Here is a 20935-nt window from a genome sequence, read left to right as displayed (position 1 = left end):
TATCATTTCCCTCAAATCAATTTGAATCCTTAAAACCTTGCGCAATCTAAAACAAGTATTGGTTGTTTAGCTGTGTCTCCCAGATTGGTTAGTTCCCAACTAATCTTTCATCTTTCCATTTCCATAAGGTCTACCCCCCTTAGTCTGTTATTAGGAGACAACTCAAATGGAGTGCGTGGGGATCAGTTTGACAGCCCCCGATCTGAGCCGTTATCGCGGTGCTTGGACATTTTGTGCGACAACAACCACTAGAATGCATAAGGGTGAAGTCGTTACTTCCTATCTCACCAAACTTCAAAATGTTCGAGATGAGCTTGCAGTCATTGAAATCGTCTAAGGATGAGCTGGTGCATACAGCTCTAAATGGGTTTTCCAAGGAGTGATGTACATTCTTCCAAGTTATCTATGGACGAGATACACTTCCAAGATGGGATCGCCTATGGAGTGACTTCACTTAGGAGAAGTTGAGACTTAGTCTCACAAAAGGTACCATCAACAATAACAACAGCAAAAGACTGAAAGTGGAGAAGGATGAAGAGGAGAATGTATCCCTTGCTAGTAAAGGGAGGGCAAAAAAAGGTCTCAGTGAGGGGCAGAACTCAAAGGGAGGCAAGAAGAAGGAAAAGGACCTGTCGAAGGTCAAATGCTTGGATGTGATGAGTTTGGTCACTACGTTACTCAGTGTCCTAAGAGAAAGGACATGGAGGGGCAGGAGTAGATGGAAACTTTGGCAGAGATAGATGAGTTAACCTCCAGGTTGGAGGAGTTCGCATTTATTGCAGTGATACCTCCAGATGGAGGAGCGTGACGTTTCGGAGTTGCAAGATCAGACAAGGTTTGCGGGAAGAGTATTATTCTTCACATGAATCATTTCCTTTGCTACAGGAGCCCACAGTACATAGTAGCAGGATTAGTGTTCAACATGCGCAGTCAGATCTTGAGAGACAGTGCAGAGCTAGTTGCAATCAAATACTTAAGAGACGTAATTAGATACTCAATAGACAAAGCAGAGCTAGTTGCAGCGAGAGACTCAAGGGGCAGTTGCAAAGCCAATTGCAGGAGCACAATAGATTAAGAGAGATCGAGTTTCCAGTTACAGTTGCAAGGAATTCGTGTGATTGGACGAGGTGATACAAATTGCCCAGTTGTAGGTGCAGTTCTAGCCAGAATAAGTCTCCATCCAGGAGAGATTTCCAAGTTCTGTTTCAAAGGGAGATCAGGTCAGACTCACTATTGCAGTAGTTACAGCCGCAGTGTTGTATAGCAGCAGAGCAGTGGCAGCAACAATATGAGGTCGATCCAAGTATGCGTGGTGGTTAGTGGACAGTGTTTGCCAGATTGACTTCTTCATGTGATTTCTAGTGGTAGAAAGTCAGATTAGAGTGAGATGTGAAAAAAGGAGGTTAAATAAATGTCAAACATCAGCAGTGTGGATAGTCCAGCTACAAGTTGTAGAGGAGAGATACGATTGAGAAAAGAAAACACCTTCCTCGCTAAGAGGGAGTGTTAGATTTTTTTTATCATCAAACAAGTGTTCTAGTCTTGATTTGTGTCTAAGAGGTTAAGGAGCACAAGATCCCCAAAACCCAGAAAAGGTTTGGCAAGAAAACACCTAGAGACCACTCAATTAAGTTAATTAATCAATCATTAAAAATGCCTAAATCTAACTTATGAAAATTGATTAATTATTGGGAATTAATTAAGGAGATCAACTTCCGCTCTAGAGACTTCCAGAAAGTGACTTGGATCAAGTCTAAGATGATCTTAGTTGTTGATCACGATTAGATCTTGGTCGTTAATGCTCCAGCGAGAGATTATAAGAGCAAGTCAATGAGATGAAGATAGATACAAGAAGGAGAGCGAGTTAGCTAAGGCAAATTGAGCTACCCAATTGCAGAGATTCAGCGAGGGCATAGTTAGACCTAGAGAGAGAGCATCGAAGAGAGGGAGCAGCAGAAAATTCAAGAGGATTCCAAGAGTTTTCTAACATTTCTCTAGTGTTGGATTGGAAGGAGATAGGAGGCTGAATTATCTGCAAAGAGGGCCACAAAAGCCAGTGCGAGCAACCAAAAACCCTAATGCGGGTTGTCGAAAAGGGGTCGTTTCAGTTGCCAAAGGCCGAGAGATCATCCAAGACGCAAAGCGAATATTTTCCAAGGGCAAAGGGAGGCTAGATGACTCACTTGGAGCCAGTTTGCAAGTAGTGTGAATTATCCAGACCAAGCAGTGTAACTTCCAGGCAGAGCAAGTTTGCCAGTGTGGGATTCGAGCAGGCCAATGGAGGTCGGATTGGTTGCAAAAGGGAGAAGTTTTCTCCATATTCTTTTGGCTAGATAATTGCTAGAGAATCGTCAGTTGGCCATCCAAATTATTGTACTTTCTAAATTTGTTGCATACTAATAAAATAAACCCTCATTTATTACACAAGTTTTCCCTTCGAGGTTTTTCTAGGGACTTTTCAGTCCAAAATAATTGTGTCAATTTTTATGTGTATGCATCTATTTCTTAGTTCCTGATTTTTACTTCCGTAGAGTATTTTTATTTTGTGAGGAATTCCAATATGATTTATTCGTTAATTGCCACAAACAATTAAATTGCTAATTAGTTAGGAGAACAAATTCCAGTTGCTACAATTTCAAGGAAATTTCACAAAAGTGCCCAAAGTCATATGTGATGGGCTATTGCTACTCAGAGGCCCAAGGCTCTCAACGCTTCACATGTGGGTGCCAACATACTTCTATGGGGTCTACGTACCTATGGGTAAGATGCACAAGTCATGGGATGTTAAACCACCTGACAATCACAACATAAAGTCTAGTGAAAGCAACCAGTCATCAAGGATAATCATTATTGCATCTAAGTGAACCATGCTTGAATGTAATGGCCTATTTAACACTTCAAATAAGGATTCTCTTCCAAAATTAGGCCTTGAGCTCATAATGGTGTTTCCTCCTTGTTGCCGCATATCACACACACCTAAGTTAGTGAGAAAATCCCTTAACCCCACAAGGTGTGGTTGGTGGCAAGTTTAAGAGATGGGATTGTCACCTATTCCTAACTCTCTCTCTATTTAAGCTCTCTCATAAGTAAGCTCAAGGAGGTGGTCCATAAATGGAAAACTAAGTTAAAAAGGGGGGTGTGAAGTTTCTAGGAGATGTCAAATTTGGATTACTTGAGATTATGAGCGCTCGTAATGGTGGTTCCTCCTTGTTGCTGCATATCACACACACCTAAGTTAGTGATAAAATCCCTTAACCCCACAAGGTTTGGTTGGTAAAAAGTTTAAGAGATGGGATTGTCACCTATTCCCAACTCTCTCTCTATATAAGCTCTCTCCTAGGTAAGCTCAAGGGGGTGGTCCATAAATGGAAAACTAAGTTAAAAAGGGGGGTGTGAGATTTTTAGGAGATGTCAAATTTAGATTACTTGAGATTATGAGCAAATATAATGAACAATATAAAATGAAATATATAACCATGAACAGATGAATCAAATATTTTCGTATATAAGACCAATGCCTTCAATATTGCTTAAAAATAAATAATATTTGCTCAAGAAAAATGAAGTGTTTCAAATTGAAACACAAGCAACCATGTCAATCAAACACAAGATGTTAGCGAAATTTGATATCACATGCACGATATAAAGTTTGTTTTCAAGAAATGCTTTCAAAATATATAATCATTCACAAACAGGAAACAAATTAAACTTAACTTGCAAAAGTGAACAAGATAATATTTGCCTAAATAAGATAATCAATTCAAAACATTTGCATCAATGGCAAGTATATGAAATAATTTGCAAGTAAAATAGTAAAATGTGTTAACATGAAATGCACTTAATTAAAATTAAATGCAATTATCTTGGTTAATTTTAATCTAAATGCCTAGTCTAAATGTGACATTACTTTCCACTGTTTTGAAACAAGTCTCTTATGTAAGTTATGGAAGGGATCCAAGGAAAGACAATGAAGGCTATATCCCTTGGACTATCCTACACACCTAATGCCCCCGAAGCTACAAAGATTGTGGCTCTGACGACTGCAAGGTCACCGTATTAACTATATAAGAAAGTCTATGTCCCTCAAGTTGATGAAAGAAAGGGGTCCCTAAAAAATGTCCTTCAACCAAGCTTATGCTTGGAGGTAAATTTTTATTAGAGATGCAAGCTATACTAATATGCCTAAATGAAATGCAAGTAAGTTATTAGTGTTTGTAAAAGGAAATGCTTCAAGTAAATGGAAGTATGCTCAATGAGATAAATTAGTTAATTGCTCAAAATTGTACAAAATACAAGAATATAAGCTCCATAAGTACACAAGATTGTAAGTTGCTCAAAGTAAGTGCTTCAAAAAAGAAATGATATATCAATGATCAACCAACTAGAGCAATGAAATGAGATGAAGTTTCAAAGTGTGATATGCTTGCAAAGTGAGCAAATAACTTTAAAATAAATGAGCAAGTAACCAATGAGCCTATAGTGAAGCAAACATGAAGCAAATTGTTAAACTAAATCAAACTTTGCCATATGAATTGAGATGCTTGCATATAATGAAATAAGTTGCTCCAAAGTGAAATTCCAAGTTGTATTTAAAAGCAAAACTTCAAATGCAAGACATAAAATGGAAACTAGTAGCAAAATTAAATTTAGAAAGTTAGATTGTGTTAATTCTTAAGGCATGCAAAATGAAAACTAAGAAAACAATGCAAGATCAATCCACCCACATGTTTCTCCTTCTAAATAAGGAGAAAAAGATGCCTTGGGTGAAATCCAAGCTCCCACAAGAAAAACTAAGTCTTTTTATTAGATTGTTACAAAAATGAGAAATAGTCCCAAAAGGTCTCTGATGGTACAAGTTGCCTTTGGTACATCCTTGGGCATGGACTCATGGAGTCTTCAAAAACTTTCAGATGCCACTTCCAGTGGTCAACAGTCCCTAAGTAGGAGTGGTTAAAGGACAACCCTCTTAGGGGTTTCCAACCCCTAAGGGAAAGTAACATTTCTTTAGTCAACCCTTCAATTAATAGGTGTTAGTGAATAATAATGATGGTACGAAGGAGAAGTCTTCATGGCCCGGTGCCATGGTCAAAAGGACTAGCACGATGGGGATCTACATCTTGAGTGTATAGATCATTGGAGGGAGCAATCGTAATTGCATGAGTTACCAACTCTACCTTTGTTTTTCCACCCCTCTTGTGTGCCTTTTACTTTTGCTTGATTTTTCCTTGTATTACTGCTCGTAACTCAAAGGGTTAGAGCGTGCTATGAATGATATAGTAATTGTATTACCCCTTAATGATGAGTCAATTTATCGTTCATCGAGGTTGGGACATGCAAGTGTTCTTTTTTATGATGTAATGGAGCAACACATGCTCCGCAACTGGGTGATAGCCATAAGGAATGAGGTAGAGTTTATGCTAGGCTTTTTCCCACATGCTAATTTGTATGTCTTAGCCATTTTTTGCATTTTGATATTCTTTCTTTTGATTTTGTTTCGTGGCCATGATATGCTCTTCTCTTTTTCTTTTAGCTATATCAACTTCTCAAAGCAACGTTCCAGGACCTAACCAAGTATGAGGATGTATGGGCACCAAATCCCAAATAACCAATGGTCAGTTGAACCTGAAGATTGGATGTGAGATAAGGGTTTGTAATGTATGATGAAAAGTGGTAAGTATGGTATAGGGATAGATGGAACTACACTATCTTAGCCAAGGCTTCCCAGGTAGTGCCCCTCCTATACCCATTGGGCCATTCTTGGTATCAATTTATGACTGACCATTTCATTTAAAAATCCTCTTTTGCTCATCATTTCTTACCATTTAACCTTTATATTTCCTCCATAACCCCTAGAAAGTTAATGGTATGATGTCATTGTCATTATTTTTATCTTGAAATTAATTCTTGAAATTGTTGTGTTAAAATTGAAATTTTCCAGAAAATTACAAGATGTTGTAACTTCCTGTAATCACTCCATGGTTTGACATGTTGCATAACAGGATGGCAAATTCGAAGATTATGGGCATGAACCTAAATGTACAAAGATGGTGGATTACATATCCACTTCCGGATTTGAAAAATATAGGTGGCCGGTCAACGTTGGTCAAACCCAGCTACTTTAGCAGAAATTCCAAATTTTGTGAACAGAATTTTCTATTTTTGAGATTTTTGCCTAAATGGAAGATCTGATCCAATTCGACCTCCTTTGATGTAATTGATAGGATCTTATTAGAATAATAAAGAGTATGAATAGCTTCTTTTCATTATGGAGATTTATGATAAATAACTCAAAGAGAGAACTATGTAGATTATTAGTTTTATATATGAAAAACTTGGAAACGCAGTCTATGTATTTTTTATTTTCAAACTTAAATACAGAGCTACAGTATTGAGTTCATCTTGTACTTTCAGATCCAATAATTTTTTTCATTTGAGTTAGACTACAGTGTGCTTGCAAAGTGTGGAAGGGCCCCCACTATGGATCTGGTACACTCCTTAAGTTTTCTTTATAAATTGCATAGATAGATTTAATATTTAGAATTTGTTATTTAAATCATGTGTTGCAAGTTCATGCAATTGAAAATTGTTAATTGAAGAGATTTGTATTTGTTGTGAAAGAGCTTTGTAAGAAGTCTCAACCAATATTCATCTTGAAGTTGACAAATATGTTTGTTATTTTATGATTTCAATTTTAGAGTTAGTTAATAGTTCAATTTCCATTGATTAAGATTTGTAATTGCAAAATTCAATCTATAGTTAGATGAATGAATCTTGTAAGAGGATCAACTATTATTGATTTCCAAAGTTACTTATCTCATTCATTGCCTTGACTAGTTGAGATTTTGAAATTGTTTTGAATTGTTATGACTTAGGATTGGATGGGATTCTATAGAGTAAAGTTCTTGTAAGGGAATGGCAGGATCTTCAACAAGTAATTAATACTCTGTTTTGTTAAATAGGAAATCAGATTTGTTTTCATCTAAATCAATGCTTAAGTGTTTGAAAAAGACAAGGAGACACCTCTTGTAAGAGAGCATTGTTAATTTCACTTCACTAGGCTATCATTAGAACACTAGATCTTTCTAGATCTATATACATTAGATAAGTGCCTCTAAGTGTACCTACTCGAGTTGACAAAAGGAATTAAAGCTTAACTTACCTTAGCAAGTAAAGCTCAACAGCCATTAAGGGAAGTCCCATTGGACTAAGATTGAAGATTAACCCCCCATTTAAGGTGAGGGAACAAGGTCATGGTCAAGACTCAAAACCCCTCTTTCTTATGGATCACCCCATAATCCATATCAAATTCACAAATACAAACAAGCATAAGCACCTGATTGCGAAATGAATAAAGTACCTTTTGATCGAAGCCAACCTTCGTCCATGTGTTCTTGTTGAATGGGTGAGAAGCATATGGTTGATGCAAGCAGCAGAGATGAAATGGAACGTCATCATCTAGTGGTGGTTGTCAGGGTTTGCATGGCTATCCAATTGGATGTAGAGAATACGAGAGACTCTAGCAACTTGGTGGGTAACAATCCAAACACAAGAAGCCAAACTTGTAGCAACGCAATAGAAAAATTTGTATACAAAATAAATGAGAAAGAAAGGGATTATATTAATTTGCACAAATGAGCAAAATACGGCAATGGGACTATGTACATCAAGCAAAAATGGCAAAGGAGTACCTAATGCATCTTTTGAAAAGCACAAAGATCTACACTAGTAAACACACAAAAATTAAGACAACAATTCAACAATGTAAACCTAAGTAGGTAAACCCTATGTAATGAAGTAAGAAACTACTTAGTATAATATGACAAGGAGAACAAACCCACTTCTCGTTAGAAGATTGATCAAATCCAAGTGAAACCAAACAAGAGCCTAAATTACATTTGAATAAGAGGAAGCCAAGCGTGAAATGACACTGAGGGGAAAAGAGTGGACACCAATTATGCCTAAATGATGAACTATATAACTATCCACTTATGACGAATGATGCGCCTAAGAAGCAAGGTTTGTACTCTCTCTAGCCTAGTCCAGTCTATTTATAACATGTTGGACCCCCAAATCTTGGAGCCATTGAGGATTGTGGGTTTGATAATCACCTCCATGAGATATAGTTTGATTGAGATGTCTTGAGACTATGCCTAGAAGCATTGTCTCTCAATGAGGACCAGCGAACCATACCTCTTACTGATCTGAGACTAGACATCCTATTGCAAGCCAAAATGAGGCCCCATGAACTATACTATGAGGTAAGTGTAAGCTTTGGTGATCTCAATCTCTGCCCCTGGGTAGTAGAAATGTAAATCTATAGGAGATCTCTTTGATGCATTGAAGATCAAAATCTTGGATTTACGCAAGTGGATCGTAAGCTATTGAAGGTCACAAAAATTGGCCAGTGCATCGATCTGTCTCTGCAAGCCCTCGAGAGTAGAGACCTAAACACATTTAGGGGAATAAGAGATCAATTTCTTTTATTTCTTACAGGCAACCACACTAGCACTATGGCCAGTAAATGACTCTTGAGTTTTTTATCATACCACATCATAGTCACCTAGTTTGAATTTGTGTTCAAATTCAACAAAAATTGCCACCTAAAAATATATGATAAAATTTGTCATTAAATTCATGTGTGTGTGTGTATAATCCATATATTTTTTGATATACTATATAACATATATTGTTGCAAATGTAGCTTGGAAGGTGATTTTGCATTGGTCGAGTACCATGACATGCAGAAAATCACCAGAAATTCTCTCGTAGCGATTATTTAATTATTTCTTAAGATTGGACCTTAAGCATTGTTACCCACCAAAAGTGGGTAACCCCTAGGATAAACGTTTCTCCTATTCATCTACTCCAACCAATAGCCAGCAGCCCCTGAGAGCCACTGGTACCCAATTACAACGTGCCATTCATAGCTCCACCACCAGCATTAGTCATATGTTTCCTCACCCATTTGCCAAAAGCACATGTTGGAAGATGGGCTTCTGATCAAAAAGTACTTTATTTATTTTGCAATCAGATCCTTATGTGTGTATGTATTTGGGCATTTGACATGGATTATGGGGTAACTTGGAAGAAAGAAGGGTCTTGCCCATGATCTTGTTCCCTCACCTTAAATGGGGGATTAATTTTCAATATTAGTCCAGTGGGACCTCCCCTAAAGGCCCAACAGGCATAGGAAGGGCACTACTTGGAAAGCCATGATTGAGATAGCATAGCCCCATCTTTCCCTATTCCATACTTATCATTTTCCATCTTAGATTATGAGCCCCTTTTTCACCTCGTTCTTTGGGTTCAACTGAACACTAGTTCATTGGGACTTGGCACCCACATATCCTCATACCTAGGTAGGGCCTAGAAATGTACCCTGAGAGGCTGATGCAGCTAAAAGAAACAAAAAAACATATGATGGCCACAAGAAAAACAAAAGAAAAATCAAAATGCAAAAGATGGTCGAGACATTCAAATTAGCACATGGGCAAAAGCCAAACATGAGCTCTACCTCACTCATATGGCCATCACCCGATTCCTAGGTCAATGTTGCCCTATCTCATAGAAGACAACGAACCCTTGCATGTCCAAACCCCTTGTGGGCGATGAGTTTCCCCATCCTTAAGGGGGAAATAATTGCTATACATCATACAAAGCAAGCTCTCATTCCTCGAGCTACAAGCAGTAATACAAAGAAGAATCAAGAAAAATCAAAAGGCATAAGAGGGGTGAAAAAACAAAGGCTAAGTCGGTAACTCATGTATCCAAGATTACTCCCTCCCCACATCCGTACACTCAGGATGAGGTACTCCATCATTGTCAGTCCCTTTGACCATGACACTTGGCCATGAAGTCTTTCCCGCTATGTTCCATCATTATTCACGTGGCACCTATTAATTGAAAGGTGGACGAAGGGCAAGTCACTTCCTCTTGGGGGTTGAGAATACCTAAGAGGATTGTCTATTAACCACTCCTACCTAGGGGGTTAACACCATTATGTGACTAAGGCCACAATTTTGGACGAGGAGCCTTGTATTAAGTGTTAATTTGCCCATTTCTTTCAATCTTGGTTCATTTAGATGCAATAATGATTAAATGTACCTAATGGTGAAAGTTACAGCACAAGATATCGTGTGTGATTGACAGGTGGTCCCATCTATAGGTTTGGGCAACTTAACTAGCGTCCAGGTCCTCTAGAGGGGCATATTGACACCCAAAGGTGAGGCGTTGAGAACCATGGGCCTCTGCACAGTTGTAGAGCATCACTTATATCCATGGGCCCCTTTAGCACCCACAATGTTCCTACACTTCCCCCTATATCATTTACTTTCATGGGATGATGCACCTAGACCAGCATGCGCCCATCTAGCTTAGCAGTGATCACAGCGGCAAGAAATTGATCCAGGGCCCAGATGAGGTTTGTCTCATACCTTGAGACATGGGAGGGCTAGAACCATCTTCAATGCCCTCAATGTTGGAGCAGAGTTAAGCATATTGACGACAGGAAGACCCATGAGACCCATTTTGTGCCCCAAACCCAAAACTGGGGTCCACAGGATGATTATGACAGAGATCTAGGGGCCAACCCATAGACCATGATTTTAGAGGGCCTCTACACTTGCTAAGGCACCTATTTCCCTCAACGCTTACCCTAAGCAAGCCTACGCTAGCATGACGTTAGCATTTCTGCTTACACAAGTGGAATTTAGTTTAATTTGTCAAAGACTACTAGGTCAGCGTGTGACCTATACTAGTAGTTGCACATTATTTTATGATTTAGAGAGGGTAGTAGGCTAATTAGGCATTTGTATGCCTCGTATAAGTAGAAGAATATGTCATTATAACTTCTCATCATCGCACCTCTTGGATTTTCAACTCATTAGAGGAATTCTGACTTGTTCTCTTGTGGATGAATTGGATGTCTTGGATGCATTTCAATATTCGGAGTTGATCATGGATATTCTTGGAGCTATTCTTTGGTCTAATGTATGTAAATCTTGCATGTTATCTTGTAAGTGCACCTAGTTGTTGAAAATTTATTTCTCTATGTCTAATGTATAGAATAATTGATTCTAAGTTATGTTAAATTTGCCCTAATTTGTTGAAGATTGATTGAAATGCTATATAGATGAATGTTGCATGCATTACTCATAAGTAATATGTGCTGAAATGTCTTAGTGGTGAACTCCTAGTAGCTCGCCCATGAAAATCCATTTCTCCATTGCATAAGTAAATGCCTTTTGTTGTTGGGGCATCAAATTTCGACCTCCTTGAAAACATTTTTGGCTAATCTATTTCATCCTCGACTCCATTCTCCCAAGGGACAAAGGACTGGTCCAATTGATTGGTGATCATTCTCTATTTTTATCCATATTTTCTCTCTCCTAATTTGGCCCTTTCAAGGCCAAGCTAGGAAACTAGGGCTTGGTGCAAATCCCTAGGCAAGTAGAGTTTTGGTGGTTGGAGAGCCTAAACATCAAGGGGATAGTATTTGCCACAAAATCTATCCTTTTGGTGGGCATCCACTTCAATTTCATCCATAAACTTTCTTGCCCTAGTTGTTTGCCTAAGAGGGAAACCCTAGTTTTCCCTTGCTTCAACTTAAGGGCTTTCTTGAAGGTTTCATGAGCCTTGGCATTGCTAGTACACATTGTTGGAAACCTTTTCTCTTAGCCTTGACCTTTGGAAACTCCAACACTCGTTAAATTCACCAAAACCTAGGTCTCATGCTTTCTTTCCTAGGTCTCATCATAGAAAGCGAATTGTCTCCTTATGGAGCCTTGAACCTAAATTGTGTCTTTCTTGAAGAGCTCCTAGTGAGGTCATCTTACATATTAACCTTAGAACATTTGACATAAGTGATCTCTCTCTCCTACCGAGAGTCCTCCTATTGGTGAAAGTCCGTAAAGAGCAGAGGGCTTTGGCTGTGGTGACAGTGGGCCACTACCCCTTTGTTGTCCCTTGGTCTAGTTTAAGCCTAGTAGAGCATCCCTCTCCTAGGCCTGCTAGATTTTGCAGCAACAGGTATAAAGTCATTAACTTAATTTTTGACTTTATTGGCCAACTTTTATAAAATTAAAAGGTTCAACTTGAGATTATTTCCTAACCATAGATCTCAAGTGTGGAGATGCAATCTCAGCCATCCATCACTTTGGAGATTAGGTCAGAAACTTATAAAAGAGGAAATAGGATGTTGGAGAGGAAAATTGATTGGCACAAAAACTGGTCATTCAACTGGAGCAAAGAGTTGAACTGACAACAAAGTGAGGAGCAGCGAACATGCTAATTTCAGGGGCAGAAAGCAGGCAAGGAGACAGAATAACCCAGGCCATATAGGTTGATTCTACAAGACAGACCTGGGCCAACTTAACAAGGCCAAGCTGGGCTGAATCGACTGGGCCATACCAGGAAAAAATTCTGGGAGGATTTGGCTGGGTCGTACAAGCCGATTTCAGCTGTGTCGTACAAGCTGATTCTGCTGGGCTGTACAAGCCAAATTCTGTTGGGGTCGTACAGTGAGATAGCTAGGTCGCAGAGGCTGCACAGAGCTGGTCATCAAACAAAAAATTTAGAGTATAATTATTACTGTAAATTTCCTGAAAAATACTTGTTGTAATCGATTTTCCAAAGCTGAATAAAAGGACCAAGTTTGTTGGTTTTCACCACATTGGGGTTTCCAAGGTAAAACTGTGTGAAGAATTACTTATGTGCCTGGTTTACTGTTTATTTATTTTTGTTATACATACTGAGTGAGGAACCCATTGTATTTCTTGTCATGAATTTCAGATCTGAAGAAATCATTTTATTTCTGTTCTGAGAAAATTTTATTAGACATTATATCTAACCTGGGTTGAAGAAATCATTTTATTTCTGTTCTTCCTAGTGTGAAGTACCTCGATCTAGCCTTTCAAAATGTCACCTTGATCCTATCAACCTAGAAAACCCTTTGGTGACATATGCTGGGAAGCCTCCCGTGTAATGAAGGTCCACTAAAGAGCAAGAGGTGGAGTGTTGAGGTGACAGCGGCACCCACCTCATTGTTGTGTCATACTCTGGCTTTTGTCTTGTGAGGCCTCTCACAAGGCCTGCTAGATTTTGAGGCAACAGTCCTCTTGCTGGCCTAATAGGCCTCACAAGGCCTGCTAGATTTTGAGGCAACAGTCCTCTTGCTGGCCTAATGCTGGCACCCTAAAGTGAACAGCTAGAATATTACAGCAACCATCCAACTGAAGAGCATAGCTTGCAAAGTCTCCAGGAGCAGCATGCTCAGAAGCACATCCTGTCTAAATTTCAACATAATCTTTACAGCAATATATGTTGGAAAACCTGCAAGTCTATGTAATACACTGGCTCAAAAGAAGAAAACAGTGAATTTGTCATCTGCTGTTCAGTAATCCAAACTCATATTTTTGAATGTTGTCTCAGCTCTTCACTCAGCCATGACATTCTTTGCAAGGTTTGAAGGGTGGCCATAACCAAAAAAAAATACTCAGATGATATGCTAGATCAGTGGTTAATTATAGATTGAAGACAATCCTGTACTTGAGGGAATTCAATAACATGACAACAACCATCTAGGCATACCAAGAATGCCTCTCAAACATAGCGGTTACTGTAATCTGACTTGTACATGCCTCGCTATTAGCAACACTAATCCAATGCCCAGCATTAATATGAACACAGTGTGTTCACCTCACTCTCAAGCCCCGTTGTCACAGGAACACCTGAACACCACAGTGTGTTTACCTCACTCACAAGTCCCATTGTCACAGGGACAACTGAAAAATGTTCAACAATTGATTTGGCTCCCAGGGAAGCATTATAGCTTGTACCACAAACAATAAACACAATTCTACATCAGGACTTTTCAAAAGTTACCCAACACAATGCTGGGTAACACGTCCGAAACAACTACCAAGCAAAGAGCGATTGCTGGCAATCAATTCTAAGCTCCCAAGAGCTGTTCTTAGTAGAAAACAAATGAACCACACAAATAATTTACAAAGTTCAAGCAGTTTATTACATGTAAAACAGAGAAGTGTAGAATTAATAGATTGATGGGATAAACAAGAGGAGAAAGCTCTTTGACAATGAGAATGCCATTGAAGCTCTAGCATAATATGCATAGCTACTAATTTATTGCACATGCTAAAACATCTCAACCAAACATTTTTCTAACCTTCCATTTTTCAACTTCTCATTCAATCCCAACAAATTAGTGTAAACCAGCCTCTTGATCAACTCCTTTGTAGAAGGCTTCTTGCACCACTGCATTCTCTGTTAAAGAATAGTTTATATAACATTTATATGACTCTTCCAATTAGCAAAGGGAAGATAAGGACACATGAAGTCATAGAAATAGTAAATACCCTAAATTCAACATAAAATATTGCATCTCAAATAGATCTTATACAACATACCTCCTCCCACCACACTAAATGTGCATAGTCTGCAACCTGCATAATGGATTTTGAATTTTTTGTTCTCTTCTTTCCTGTGCCTTTGGAAATCTTTTGTGACTTGAAACAAAGAGCTTTGACTCCTCGCTTGCTGCAAAACATGGAGAATGAGACTATCAATAGTATTCCAAATGCATACTTGATAGGTACTATATAAGTATCCATAACAAAATTCCTGCAACAAAATATTCCTTTTATCGGAAAGAGATATAATTTGTAAAAAAAAAAAAGTGTCAAGCTATGTTTCTCTTACAATGCGGCCATGGGAATTCTCAAAAGAGATGCCTTTAAATACCAGTGTTCAGAGGTTTTGTAATTTACTCACCCAGCGTGATTTTCCATAATGCTTTAAAAATTATATGCCTTGTTATGCGCAGTTGTCAACCCCACTTGATGCATTGGAGAATCAAGGTAGAGATGATATCTAAATTCATTTCTCTATATTTTGCATTATAGGGATGTTTCAACAAGTTTCGGGGATGAAAATACATGAGGATTTGTCTGGAGAGCATGCAGAAACTCTCCAAATTTCAAGGAACATGCCCTCTTACATTTGTCTTTTGACCAAAAATAAAGCATCAAGAACATGCTAGAAAATAATAATTTTTTGTTTTGTTTTTACATAAAATATATATTGATATAATGACAATTATGAGACCGAACCTAGCTACAATTCCAACACTTTTCCCAAAAGGGAAGCAATCAATCCACTTGCAACATCAGATTTTTAGAATGTATAATGTAATTGAAAAATCTGAAAGCAACAATGGACAACTTTAACAACTACAAAAACCTAAATCAATCGATTATAACTAAGTTATCAATATTTTATTATTCATATGATGAGTGTGTAGTAATATACATTTATGTATGTCACAATTTTCTAGTTCCAAGTTATCACTTTCATAGTTAAAGTCAATTTTAAAGATCTTCAATATTGGACACGTGACATATAATGAGACAAACAAAATTTTCAGTTTATATTTAGACACCGGCTATTATTATCCGTCCTTATGTGGAAAAAGCTATTTTTGTCAAAAAAAGGCTATGCTAGGCTATTCTTATAATATGTTTAAGATATATCATCATTTTCAATTTTGTTGCAACAATGTATTACAAAAATTTACTAATGCAATTTTTTCTTTTTAAGTCATTTCAAGAAACATGCACCTAGATCAAACACTACACCACATAAGGTGGACTTCCTTCAACTTAGGCATCAAGTCTAAGAGGTATCTATTCTGTGCAATTCTCTCGACACTTGCTCCTAGCCTCGTCCATTTTTCAGGATGCCAATTGAGCAGAGCATACCATAGTGAGACCGCGGTGGATGACTTTACACTCACTTAATCTTGTCAAAACCTCACTGGCATACTCACACAACTGTGAGGAATCCACTCTCTATTTTTCTTGCTATGTCCTCATATGAACATAACTTTTATATGCATTGTGGCCAGTGCAATCACGTCATATTTCATAATTACTGAATTTTACGATATTGATCAAAGCTTATATCTAAACTTCCTTTTTGTTTTGTATATTGACCTTAAAATTTATATCTTGGTCTGTGATTCTAAAATTTTACAAGAGCATGATAGTCTTTACTAGTTAGTCGTTAAATTGCACGTTGCTTGTTTCTTTCCACAGAAAAGCTTCAAAGGAATATCATTATTACAAAAATTTAGAACAACTGTTGTTCTTCCTCCTTTCAGTGATGAAGCATGGAAGTTGTTCCTCGGCCTCAGAATTATTCATAGCAAAATATTTCTATATCATAGGGTTTGTTTCAGCACTATGATATGCAAGTCACTCGGACAAATTTAAGATTTATTGTTCACCCATTCTTACGCAAATTTGGTAAGCTTGCAGATGTCACCTTGTCTTTTACTTAAGGCCCTAAAATATAGAAGGGATTGTGATTTTCCAGGTCAAATGATTTGGTCTTGGAAGGCTTAGAACACTCCCCTCTCTTATTTAGAGAGACTCTTACGTAAGTAACTGGAAAAGAAGAGGTTCTTTGTGTGCAGTGACCTTCAGGATCAGTCCACAAGAGATTGAAAGTCTTAGTCCTTGCTTTCTCAAGAAAATGACCTGTTCAAATCGCACTATGCTGCAGTTCAAGAATTACAAAGCCTTATCCCTACAAAAGATACATGCAAGATGAATAATAATAATCCTATTACATTCTGGAGGAATTGGGTTTGGTGCCCTAATAAGCCGATTTGGATTTACAAGATACGCCAACTATATTAGATTCTTCATGTGAAACGTCCATTGAAGGAGATTATCAACAGAAAAAGTGCAGATGATGAAGAAAGGAGATGGATTGTGCATTTAAACACAGTGTGGCAATCTGGGCTCTTGTCTTGGTTGGTGGTCTGTCAAGGTTTACATTTGAAGGCTAAGCTCGTTAAGTCTAGCTTCACAGATGCATATTGTCCACAATGTGGCATCACTGAAATGGCTCGGCATATTTGTTGACAATGAAAATGTGATAAAGATTGCCAATATCTGATTTGGACCTCTTGAAATCAGATCCTCTACACTTGTTTCCTGTGGAAGAATCCCTGCTAAAGAATTTTGATGCGGTTGTTCCACATTGCTCACGAGGAGCTTGGCATCGCATTAGAATAGGTTGTTTATACTTTATTAGGAGATTGAGATGCAGAAGTTTTCAGTAGTTCGCAGTGTTCTTTAGAATCTTTTCATGCGATGTTGTATGTTGATCTTAAGACCTGGCTTATAGCAAAGGACGTTCTTCTTAGAAAAGATGCCAAGTACTGTGACCCCAAGCTTAATCTGCTTTAAGGACCTTCTTGCTGTCTTTAGATAGATATAAGCTGATTCGTACTCTGTAATTTTCAGATTTAAGAAAAAATAAAATAAATAAGACTACAGCAATAATGATGATTAAAAGGACCATTTAGTGGACTATATTCCTAAGCAGATAAACAGTTTTGGACAAATTCGACCTCAAAAGATTTCTAAATGAGCACATTTCTGGCCAATAGAGGTTAACCCGCTGAGTGAAAGTAGACTATTGTCTTCGCCTCACAAGGGTTCAAATTTCATAAAAGTAGTCGACTCGATCCCATAGGGATGGCTGTAAACAAGCCACAGCACTGACATAGCCGTTAAGTTGGCCACCCCTCCGAAATAAAACCGTAAATGATATACTACCTTCGGGTGATAGCCGTAGGTTTCCAATGATACCTTTGAAAACATTCGCAATCCTAAATTAGCACAATTGTGCCAAAATATTTGCTCTTCCTCTTTTTAACTTTTTAGAATGCGAACCCCGAACATTTATCCGTAAATTTGGCAAGAAATCTTGCCAAATTTTAGATGAGCTGGCAATTCCTACTGTAAATTTAGCCAAACCTTACCAGCAGATGACTCTATGCACAACGCATGATATAAAAATAACTTACTAATGATTCTAACCGCCGGTTAAGTTAAAATACAGAGGCACTGTTAAACTAGCCATGTGGAACTCCTGCTAAATAATCATAGCATTGAACTTACCGGAAATTGTAATAAGTCCTTTGTGGTTGGCAGTTCCAGAGCTTGTATTGAAGCATGAAATGAACTCCAAATGGAACGTGCAACGAAAACAGAGGTTCCGGGGCGCTAATTTCGTGGCCAAGCATTCTGTTCGAAAACGATGGCCATCTTAGTGAGGTCCATAATAGAGATATAGAGGTCCGCCAAGCAGGGATTGGCAGTGCCATCGCCACTGCCAGAAGCCTTTGTCTTCACAATTTTCACTCTACTTGCTTTTGCCACCTTCCGGCTATGGCGTTGGCACTGTGAGTACTGTCTATATCCTCTGTTTACGGCTAACGGACGTGTGGTTTTTTCGAGGTCCGTTAATTAACGTGTAAGTGTTCCCGCCTATGAACGGCGCTGTGCATAATTAAAATAATTCTGGTATAATTACTTTTTTTAACCTTCAACTAATAATGTTTTATTAATCTAAATTAGCATTGCTATTATTATGTTTTATTTGGTCACAACAAAAAAGAGTTTATTATTATGTTTTATGTGGTGACAACAAAGAGTTTATTATTATGTTTTATGTGGTGACAACAAAAAAAATTATTATTGTGTTTTAATTGGCGAAGGGGATTTACAAAAAAAGAGTTTATTAGAGCTAGTATTTTGTGGATGGTAAAAATTTGTATTGCTCCATTAAAATTAATTTGTATTAGTTTCAGTGTGAGTGAAACAGGATAGTGGAAAAGGCTTAAACAAGCTTGGGAAGCACAGGTGTGTACATTTGCAAGTCTAAGACAATGGAATTGGAAAAATATTTCATTTTGGAATGTAATACATTCAAAGACATTAAAGAAAGTTAAAGGCCTAAACAAGGTTGGGACATTTTGCACGTATAAGACAATGGAATCAGAAAAATATTTTATTTTGGAATGTAATACATTCAAAGACATCAAAGAAAGTTATGGTAATATGTTAGCATCGGTTTTTTGGCTTTGTCTTTTCAGCAAGAGTATTGTTGAAAGGTGGGTCAACTCATCATCAATTTGAATAAGAAAAAAATTGAATTGCAAACAACAAGGGTATTGTTGGAAAGTTGGGTCAACTCATCATCAATTTGAATAAGGAAAAAATTGAATTGCAAAAAGCGAAAAAGAACTAATGATCCTATAGATTATTTTAGTCTCATAAACGTTAAAATATCATTTCATTATTTTCACATAAAAAATAATTGTTTATCTTTAAAACCTCCAACATTTTCATCTTGGGCAAAAATATTAATTTTTTAATCTTAATGTAAAATTTTGATGAATTAATATTAATTTTAATTAACAAAAATAAGTTATATAAATAAATCATTCAATGATTTTTTTGGTCGAGACTTGATAAGTTTTTGGGATATTAAAGATTGCACTCGCTTCAACGAAATAAAATATTAAAATAAATTTTATGTCAGTGTAAATATAATAATTATTTGCGGTATTCTATATAGTGAAACAAAGTGTTTAAGTATTTATGGGTCTTGGTTATATGGTACAAGAGTGTAAGTCTATTTTAATCATAAAGAATTTTAAAAATCATTAATTTGGTTTTGATTCGGCCATTAAAATATTAAATTTTATTTGATATGGTTGAAATATTTTAAGAGGTTGTATACCATTTTTCTGAATGGAAAGAGTGAGGATAATTTAATGGCATTACTTGAGCGAAAACCGTTTGCAGCATGTCGCAATCCCTAGTGCCAGACACCACACTCGTTTATCGTGCGCTTAAGAAAGCAAACTAGTTCATTACATTGATTCGGACTCAACCCATTTATATGTTTGCCATCGTCCTTTCCTGCAACGTTATTGGGCTTCTAGATTTTAATTTTTTTAATCTTATTGAGGTTATTATAGACAGTCAAATGCATCGTTAATGTATATTAGCATATGAAATGTATATTTTTAATTTTTTTAATTTAATGTTCTTATCAATGTATATGAAAATATCTTTATCACATATAGGAATAATTTAAAATTATTTATTATTAGTACAAAAATCAAAATATTTCATATTTTATTTTTTAAAAATTTATTTTTATTAGTTAATTATTAATTAAAATATGTGGTGTGTTTTGGAATAGTAGGTAAGTTTGATTAAGGTTGAGGTTTTTTATTTACCTAAAAAGATACAATTATTTGTATGCTTTAGGTATATTTATACAATATTATGTATAAAAATAACAATTAAGTTTAATTAACACTAGCAAATGTTAGGTATGCTTAGGGTTGGGATTTAGATCTAACAATTAAGCAAAAACATACATATCTGCTCATCGCCAAAAAGAAAAATGTGAACAATATTGTCATACTAGGGGACTCTATGATGACTATTCAATTTCTCATCAAAGGAACTAGCCCCAAGGACTCCCTATTGGTTCGTTCCTTTTCTAGAATCAAATCTCTTTTGAGTAGTTTCTCTATGAAGAAATTTTTCCAAATTCTCTGAGACAACAACCAAGAGGCTAACAATTTGGCAAACGTGGCTTCCACCATGGAGGAAGCGAATCTTGTGGTCAATAACAATATGAGTTGGTGCGTTATTCCCTAAGGTCTTTAATTAAATAATGATGGCAAGGTTCCTTGGTGTAACTCAGTATAATGATGAAGGATCGTATAAAAATCCATGGCACAAAGGGGGGACTTATGATAATCAATGGCGTGAGGGAGAACTTTATGGTTTACATACTCCTAATGGGATGGCATTCGGCGGTGGATTCTCCACGGTGAACATGGTAGTGTACGAGAAAGAGTGTCATGCATGCTCAGAGTTCTTGAACTCGCATGCTCTCAACATTAATTCTCATACTTGGATGTGTGATTCCCCTAGTTTCATGATGGATTTTCTTAGTTGCTCTCTCGAAAATTTAATGAATCTGTGCGAAATAGAGGTGGGAATGATGGATTTGCGAGGGTAATCTTGTTTTTATGTGCCTA

General features: G+C 37.1%; 1 protein-coding gene across 1 annotated transcript in view; it reads right to left on the bottom strand.

The window, feature by feature from the left end:
- The window catches only part of LOC149216614 (DNA mismatch repair protein MSH1, mitochondrial-like), a 73342-nt gene extending 55067 nt beyond the window's left edge, over nucleotides 1–18275 (bottom strand). Inside the window, exons 1-3 of the mRNA XM_089391249.1 lie at nucleotides 17988–18275; nucleotides 14424–14553; nucleotides 14183–14280 (exon numbers count right to left, since the gene is read on the bottom strand). Coding sequence (XP_089247375.1) covers nucleotides 14183–14280; nucleotides 14424–14553; nucleotides 17988–18193 — 434 coding nt within the window. The 5' untranslated portion in view covers nucleotides 18194–18275. The remainder of the gene's footprint in view (nucleotides 1–14182; nucleotides 14281–14423; nucleotides 14554–17987) is intronic.
- Between the last annotated feature and the right edge of the window lie 2660 nt (nucleotides 18276–20935).

Source organism: Pinus tabuliformis, chromosome 1_1 (assembly GCF_031772625.1).
Source record: "Pinus tabuliformis cultivar Carrire ecotype Pingquan chromosome 1_1, CPIR1, whole genome shotgun sequence".
NCBI classification, from domain to species: Eukaryota; Viridiplantae; Streptophyta; class Pinopsida; order Pinales; family Pinaceae; genus Pinus; species Pinus tabuliformis.
This window is presented reverse-complemented; position numbering and strand designations above follow the sequence as displayed.